Source organism: Bactrocera latifrons, unplaced genomic scaffold (genome assembly GCF_001853355.1).
Source record: "Bactrocera latifrons isolate USDA-ARS-PBARC rearing strain unplaced genomic scaffold, ASM185335v1 scaffold_100, whole genome shotgun sequence".
NCBI classification, from domain to species: Eukaryota; Metazoa; Arthropoda; class Insecta; order Diptera; family Tephritidae; genus Bactrocera; species Bactrocera latifrons.
In genome coordinates, this window is record NW_017534409.1 from 27,136 (window position 1) to 36,009 (window position 8,874).

General features: G+C 35.6%; 1 protein-coding gene across 1 annotated transcript in view; it reads left to right on the forward strand.

The window, feature by feature from the left end:
• LOC108966998 overlaps nucleotides 1–2,792 on the forward strand; it is a gene marked incomplete at its 5' end in the record, with an annotated part of 27,016 nt that extends 24,224 nt beyond the window's left edge. Inside the window, 2 exons of the mRNA XM_018930195.1 lie at nucleotides 1,201–1,303; nucleotides 1,953–2,792. Coding sequence (XP_018785740.1) covers nucleotides 1,201–1,303; nucleotides 1,953–2,108 — 259 coding nt within the window. The remainder of the gene's footprint in view (nucleotides 1–1,200; nucleotides 1,304–1,952) is intronic.
• Between the last annotated feature and the right edge of the window lie 6,082 nt (nucleotides 2,793–8,874).

The window sequence follows — 8,874 nt, forward strand, 5'->3', positions numbered from 1 at the left end:
GTTTATTCGAACAGATTTTCGAAAAAACAAATGTCATACAAGGTTTTACTCTGATCATATTTTCAATTTTCTTAAACCACAATTTATAACATTAAGAATTTAAAATGTAACTTTATGACAAGAATCTAAGTAACGTTAAGTCAAGTTTGTGTTAAGTTTAGGCTAATTTGAGTTACGCTAAAATTTCGTTTAGTCACGACTTAAGTTAAATTACGTTCAGTTACGCTAAGTTAAGTTGGGTTGAGTTACGTTAAGTTTAAGTTAATTACATTACGTTTAAGTTAAGTTTAAGTTTCCCTAAGTAAAGTTTAAATTACGCTTAACTAAGTTGCATTAAGTTATATGAAGTTTAAGTTAGGTTATGTTACGATTGAGTTAAGTTTCGGTTAAGTTTAAGTTGCCTCAAGATTAAATAACGTTCAATTTAATTAGAGTTAAGTTACTATATATTGAAGTTAAGTTATGTTACGGCTAAGTTAAGTTTCGAGATAGTTCAAGTTAAGTTTGAGTTGCCCTAAGTTGTAACTTTATTTTAGGTTAATTTCAAATTGAGCGTTAGTTAAGTTCAAGTTCCCTTAAGTGCAAATTATGTTAAGTTAAGTTTAGGTTAGCTTAAGTTACGATAAGTCCATGCAAGGTACTACAGTTTTTATTGCCATAACAATTGTAGGTTCTTAGTTGAAAGCAATTTTCAATCCATTTTAGTTTCCAATATGGCAATATTTAGTGTACATAATAGTCATAAGTCTACATACTTAAATGTTTGAGTAAAGAATCTACAGACACAATATATTCATATGCAGTTGTCACATATGGCAGCAGGCCGGAGTGAAATTAGTATGAGTGAGCAAGTAATACGAGTATCATACCTGCCTGTGAATTCCCCAATGAAATATGAATCTGAATGAAAATTAATGCATGTTTGATTGTTGTAAGCATATGCAATACACAACACACGCACACCACGCAGTTCGGCGTTAGAAATGCGAGCAGCTGTGCAACATGATGTTTGAAATTTAGGTGAGCACATATGCGCCATTTGGGCTGATTGTAGTGGGAGTTGCGTGTCGAAAAAGTGAAAAAAAACCGTATAACTTTGTGTATACTGAAAAAGTTTATTGCAATATGTTTAATAACTTTTTTTGTTATTAAAATTGAATTTATAATTTTTTTTTAAATTGTATTTTGTTTTTTGTCAAGGTTGCGGCGTGTTACCGAATCTGGTCTAATGGATTACCAGCGCAAAGTKTGGCACTCACCGAAACCGCGGTGTGTTAAACAAATACATACGGACGATTTGAAGGTGAGTCAAATTGGAGAGGTGATAGATAAATCAAGTTGAATAAATAGAAAGTTGGGATCGGTAAGCATTTGACAAATTGCAAAGAAATTATAAAGAAATGTTGGCATGTTGGGTCTCGGACGTCGTACCATGAGAATTTTTCCTTCAAACCACATCAGTCCCTTAACGAATTCCAAACATGCTGCTTGGCCACGGTTAACCTCGTTCACTTGACAGAAAAACCTTAGAGGTATAGGTTTGTTAGCAGGTTCCTACTAATACCCAGAAGACCAGAGATAACTGATTCCAAATTCTCGAGACAGCGTACATGTAAATCCAATTACTGTCTTTAGTGGCTGAAAATTTGGTAGACTTAAGGAACGAATTCGTCCCCGGAATAAAGATGTATAGAGTTATTGCATATGTGGTGCTAAACTTYTGTATGTGACACCCTGTATGTGCCTAAATTGAAATTGATACTTTTCACTAAAAGAGTAAAAAAAAATCGCTTTTGGTTACTATAAACGTTCTTACTTAGACGACATATTTGAATATAAGCGCAAAATTATGCTACTAAATATTTTCCATATTCCCTACTCATAATATTTCTACTCGTTTTACTTCTTTCATATGTGCGCACACACACACACACACACACAAACGTGTGCAGGTCGACTTGCAAACCTTCGCATCAGCACTTTTGGTTCTTATCTTCGGCTGTGCAGTTAGTTTACTGGCACTCAGCATTGAGATTATACAACATAAATTATGGCAACGCTACCGAACGCTGGAGGAGGACAACGACGAGACTGCGGTGCAGAATTGAGGCTGCGGAGTTGTGGCCACTGCTAGCTGCCAGCCTGTCTGCCCCAACAGTGACAACCCACACGAGTGATACTTTGCGGCGCCGCACACGCTCMAAGTACACTACCTGAGCCAATGACACTTAAACGAGATACTAAACGCCAGCACACGGCTTACACGGCGTTGGAAGACACAGCTAAACATTTTCACACCACAGACATTTGCATAGCGCACAACTGGCGCTCGACTGGGCGTATGTGCTGTGTGCAACATTATCTGAGCGACAGTCRGCGTTGCTGCTGCAACATGTCAGTGGTGTAGGTTGTCACGTTGCTGTGTTCATATTAACCACACRCACATACACACCTGTATGCACTCGTACCTGGTTCTAAACGGTTACCTCGACAGCTGTTGCACACATTCACACACACGCCTACACGTTAGTTAATGCATTTACAGCGTCACCGACACCGGCACTGCTACTGACACTAATGCATGCACCGGCTTTGGCAGCTACACCGGTAGCACCGGCGCCGACACTGACTGAGTTACCGTCACGGCCGCTGACATTGACGTGTTGGACACTGAGACAATATGGTTAATTGCATATTTTTAGCCGCATAAAATGTTCATGCACAACAGCAGCTAACGGTAATTCAATCTGCATGGCGTATTAAATTTTCTAGCTCTTAATAAGCCGGCTCATATTTTGAGCGGAAAATGAATAAATTTGTTACTTGTGTTGAATTTCGAAAAWAATTTGCATTTAATTTTTGACTTGTTGGAAGCCAGATTATCTGGAAAAAGGTAAGGCTAAATATAGTAAAATACTAGTCAACATATATTATAATGTTATTTTGCTCGTGAATAACGGGATCAACTACACTTAGTTGTTTCATATAAATAAGCCTTAAGTCGAATTAAGGTTACTTAATAAGGAAAAATATCTTTTATGAATTATTTAAAAATATCTACGAAGCTTTGGACAATAACAGGTCAGTTGAAAAATCCCCGACCTAATTCTTAGCTGGCGCTACTACTATTAATTTGACAGCTGTCATATCCATAGTTTGTAAATTATAACGCGTGATCCAAGTGTTTATACTTTTTTCAAAAGCCTTTTTTTGACCGATCAGTGAGTCGTGTCGAGCTGTCATGATATTTTTGTTCAGTATTGTTTGGCTTTCTTTCATGGAATGATTTACGCCTGAACAACGTTTACAAATCGTTCAACTTATGTGAAGCTTTTCGTAYGCTTCGCTCAACTTATAGTCAACATAAGCGATGTACGGAGCGTACCATTCGCAACAACATCACCCATATCAAGACCCAACATTCATTATKGCATAATTTTCGACCGAATAGATTACGTTCAGCACACAGGCAATACTATATAGCAGTCGAAGGAGAGAGTGTYCGTGCGAGAACTAATGACGCTCGACCCCCCAAGCGACATTGCCTCGCACTATGAGCTCTTGAAAACTTCCAAGGCGGTACGACCAGAACTTTGAACATTTTGAACATTTCTGGCTCAATAAAGAAAAGAAAAAATACCGCATTTGCGACAACGAGCAACCTGAAGTGATTCAAGAGCAGTTATTTCAAAAAACAATGGTTTGATGTGATTTGTCGGCCGGTGGAATCATCGGTCCTTATTTCAACAAAAATTACACTTTCGAGAACGTATCCGTTAATGGCGAMCGTTATCGCGCCATGATAATAGGCTATTTGAACCTGCGATTCAAACTCGTGATCTCAGGGACATTTGTTTTCAATAAGACTACACACATCATCAATAAATGAATTTATTGAGARAACACTTCGGTGAGCAGATAATTTCACGTTTTGAGCTGGTCGATTTGGCAACCATGATCGTATGTTATTACGTCGTTAGACCTTTACCTGTGGAGATATGTGAGCCTCCTCCGTCTATGCGGACAATTTCGCTTCAATTGAAGTCTTGGAGCAAAGCATCATGCGAGCGATGCACTAGATACTAGTCGAAAGCCTCGAACGAGTCTTCGAAAATTGGATTCAACGGATGGACCGCAACYCATTTCTTCAGATTTAATCCCCCGYYACTATTTCCTGTTCTCAGATCGAAAAAAAAATTCTCGCTGGTAAGACATTTTAATTGAATGAAGAGGYTATCGACGAAGCTGAGACCTATTKCGAAGCAAAGAACAAATCGTWCTACAAAAATGGTATCGAAAATKGGAGGGTCACTATAATCAGTGTATGACCATTGAAGGTAACTTTTAGGGTGACTGAAGCAAGGCCTTTCAATTGACCTGTCAATTTGATTTGATCGATTAGTTGGTACCATACTTATATGCTATAGTGTTCCGTTATTTACGTTGCGATAAAGAAGCAATTTCATAMGGTGCCGTTGAAAAATTTTCAGATCGATATCAAAAAAATTCTACAATTAGTTAACGTATAACATAAAAATAAACGCACAGGCAGATGGTCACTCATAGCCAAATCGACTGTGCTAGTCACGCTAATCATTTATATCATTACTTYACAGGGTCTATGATATTTTTTCATAGATACCTATTACAAACTTCGTGGCGAACTTAGTAAACCCTGTTCAGTATTCTTAAGAGACATATGTGCGTGTGGTTTAAAAAAGTAGAACCACTTTAAATATCAAATACCCTTTACCCTACCCTATAAGAGGATACATATCTCATATACTGTTGAAGATACGTTAACCAAATATGCTCCTTTCTATTCAAACTTTGTTACATTGTTCCCGAAATGGGATGATAACCGTTACCATTTCCATTATAYTTAATGTAGTCTTCAATGTTATTAATCTGTGGCTACAATTTATAGTTCATGTATCAACCAAAATAAAGAAATAAAGCATAASTATTTTTCTGCTCTATGCTAATTTTGGTCCAAAGTTATCATAATTGATCCATAGTCTTGCCAAACTTCCATACTTGGAATATGAGGTTTCATGTCCTTTMTGTAAAATCTTCATTATATTAATTTTCTTAATGCAATTAATCGAGAATCCTTGATCACATTTTTATTTACTGTTAAAAATTGTTCCTATCATTCTAGATTAATCTTGAAACATTAGCTTCGTGGAGATGTAAAATATCCACAGAGAGACTCTTCTTTTTATTTTGATCTTGTGCTACTTCTTGGCCTACTTTTTTGGCCTTTAAATAGCTCGCAGTCCAAATTTTTTCTCCAGGTTAGAGCAGATTGTGGCTGGATCTTAGAACACGCCTAATTTAGTTCCACCAGAGCGCTTGGCTTGTGCGTGACCATAAGTCCGTGCTAGGAAAGTTGAAGGGTCAGGAAATACGGCAAACATTGTGAAGTTATTGGTTTATCAAAACTTACAGCTTCCGGTTTACATGTTTCACACCCATATACAAAAAGAAGTGTGAACAGTAGTCGACACCAGAAATGGATATGTAGGCTGATAACCTAACAATCTTATCGGTGAAATATAAATCAGTCCATGTCTGGATTATCTGAATTAAAAGATATTATGGTGTCTTGAAATATCTATGGAATATTCAATAATATAACATTAATATTGTCCAATTGTTAAATTATTAAAATAAATATAATCCTTTATCTTGTATTCCTTATAAAGAAGCGAAAGAAACAGTCAGCGAGGCATATCTTGTGAACACTAAGGAATGATTTAGAAACCTAGAGACTGAGTAGAAATGATATAGTGCCATTGAATATATTTTGGGGTGACTAGTGATTGACCAACTGACCACTTAGATTGACTAACTGGCTTCACTTGGAGCTCTTCTTACAAAAAGAGGAAAAACGATCTTGAAAGAGAGGGTAAAAGAGGGAGACGGAGAGAGGGAGATAGATGGAATGTGGGAAAAAGAGGCATAGAGGAACACGAATATAGTATATAGTATACATTGTGAGGGCGCTGTAGCTGTCTCTTATACACATCTAGATGTGTATAAGAGAGGCATAGAGGAACACGAATATAGTATATAGTATACATTGTGAGGGCGCTGTAGGATATATTGTAGGTACTAGTAACTGACCACTGGCTTCACTAAGAGCTTCTCTAAAAAAAAGGGGAGAAAGCGACAGATATAGCGGGTTAGAGAGAGAGAGAGAAAGAGAAAAGAAAATAGAACAAGTGTAAAAAGAAGAGGAAAAGAAGGAGACGAAGATAGTGAATTGTGAATTTCCCTTGCAAAATTCAAACCTATGATTGTATATCTTTCAATTGAAGAGAAATAGAGCAATATTATTATTTTATTTTACCATTAATAAAAATATATGAGCCATATTCAGTAATAAAATTTTTATATAGGAATGCTCAAATTATTCTTAAAATCGATCTTTAATCCAATTATTGACAGTTGCCCCACCACTAATATAACAGAAGACCAAAATTATTGGTTTTTGGCAAAGTGAAGACTTCAAATTTAATTCTTGAAGTGAAAAATTAACAACACTTAGTTATGTATATGCTGCTCTACATATTATATCGTCAAGGCTTAAAGGCAAATATGCTTTTGCATGCCACCATAACATGCAAACAGAAAATCATTATCGATACATTTTGCTCTGTGCTACAAGGAGGATTGCAGCATGTGTGTACCTGCATATGCAAAAGGAATAACGGAAAAAAACAAGCAGGTGTTGCCGACATCTGTCGCCTGTGTGTGCGTGTGCGTAAACTTGTTGTGACATAAGTTTAAACACATGTTCGGAGCAATTGCATGGACTTGCTGGTGACAAGACGCTACCGAGGCTACCGTATAGAGGTCAAAAAGTCCAATGCACTGGGGCATATGCGTATGCAATGTGTTGACAATTTAAAATGTGAATTAAATTTAAATATTTAAAAATGCAATTACCACATACAAATTAACATGTCAGCACATTTGCTTGCCACGCAGCGCACAAACGAACAAACGACCAGACGAACAAAATGAGGCAAGGAACAGCCAATATCAACATGCAAACAAATATAAACATGTGTAAATAGAGACATATAATATGAAATTATTCAGACACAGTTGTATACACACACGCACACACACTATTGCATGTGGCTGTGAAGTAAACGAGATGGGAGTTTGTGTTGCTGCAAGCAAATGCCAAGCAGTAAATTGTGTGAGCTCTGAACTGATGCGGGCCTCATTACTTTTGGTAGAGTAGCGTATAATTCGCGATGGGACGAACCGACTTAAAGCTATCATATGACTTTTCTAGATTTAATGGGTGGTAATGACAGAGGGWTTAAAAGTTTTGAAAGTAATTTCGATTTTTTAACCTGCATTTGTATACTATTTTGCATTAAACTACTTTTTATGGGAAGCCGAAATATTTTTAAAAACCCATATTTTGACTACCATTCATCTATGATAAATTTTCCCTTTTTGGGTTTTTATATTTGAAATAATTTTATTTTATACCGAACTATCTTCCTCGTCGTCAGTCAGCTTTTTTCGGAGGTCCTCATGTAACTCGTCTACGGGATCGAGGGAATCCAAAAATTTTCAAAACATTAAACATTATTGAATTCTGTGCTTTCAAATTAATTTTATGTTTTATTAAATAAGTTTTCTCTTGGAAAAAAACAAAACAATATAATGCAAATTTTCTGATCTGAAATTGGATATAATKCCATAAAGAAATTTACCGTACTTCACAAACATCTCTAAATACCGACTGATTAATTTTGCCTCCACTTTACAATTAGTTACTAGGTATTTGTTACCGAACTAGTTATTTATCTGTAGGTTTTTGCCGTATACTAGATTCGGTTCAAATTAGTTACTAAAACCATTTCATTTTTTTTGCAAAGTAAGTAGTTCGGAATTAGTAGTATTTATTGATCAGGTTAACAGCATTTTCCATGCTCAATTGAAAAATAACTGACCTATATTATTTACTTTTGACACTAGTTCACAACTAGTTGCAAAGTATGTACTTCAAGACTAGTTATTTTTATTATTAAAGTTTACTTTTGTTTCAAACTGAATCAAATACAAAAATACTAACTGAATCAAATTATGTACTTTTGACACTAGTTCACAACTAGTTGCAAGGTATGTACTTCACGACTATTTATTCATGTTGATAAAGTTTTCGTATGTTTTAAACTGATTCAAATACTAACTGTTCCGAAATATGTACTTTTGACACCAGTCACATCTAGTTACAAGGTAAGTAGTTCAGAACTAGTTACTTACATTGGTAAAATTTCTTTTGGTTTAAACTAAATCAAATACTACGTGTTCAACACTAACCAAATACTAAGTGTTCCGAAATATGTACTTTTAACACCAGTTCACATTTAGTTACAAGGTAAGTAGTTCAAAACTAGTTACTTACATTGTAAAAATTTCTCTTGGTTTAAACTAAATCAAATACTATGTGTTCAACACTAAATATTTTTGACATTACCTTAACTAGTTGCAAGATATGTAGTTCAAGACTTCTACTGTAAAAGTTAATCAAATACTAACTGATTCCTATTACGTACTTTTTACATCAGCTCAAATATAGGAACTAGTAACTAGTTATACCTGTTGATCGAATTTACTGTTTTCTTAAGCCGATTCAAATATTAAATGACTTACATTAGCCACTGTTAACACTTGATCACAGCTAGTAACAGTAAGTAAGAGTAAGTAACAGTTGTTGATCAAGTTTACTGTTTACTTTCAAACTAAATCGCGCACTAACTGACCGACATTGCGCCGGTTTGACACTAGTGCATATTTGCTTACAAAGTATGCGTTACGTAATTAGTTACCTTATTTTTGTTA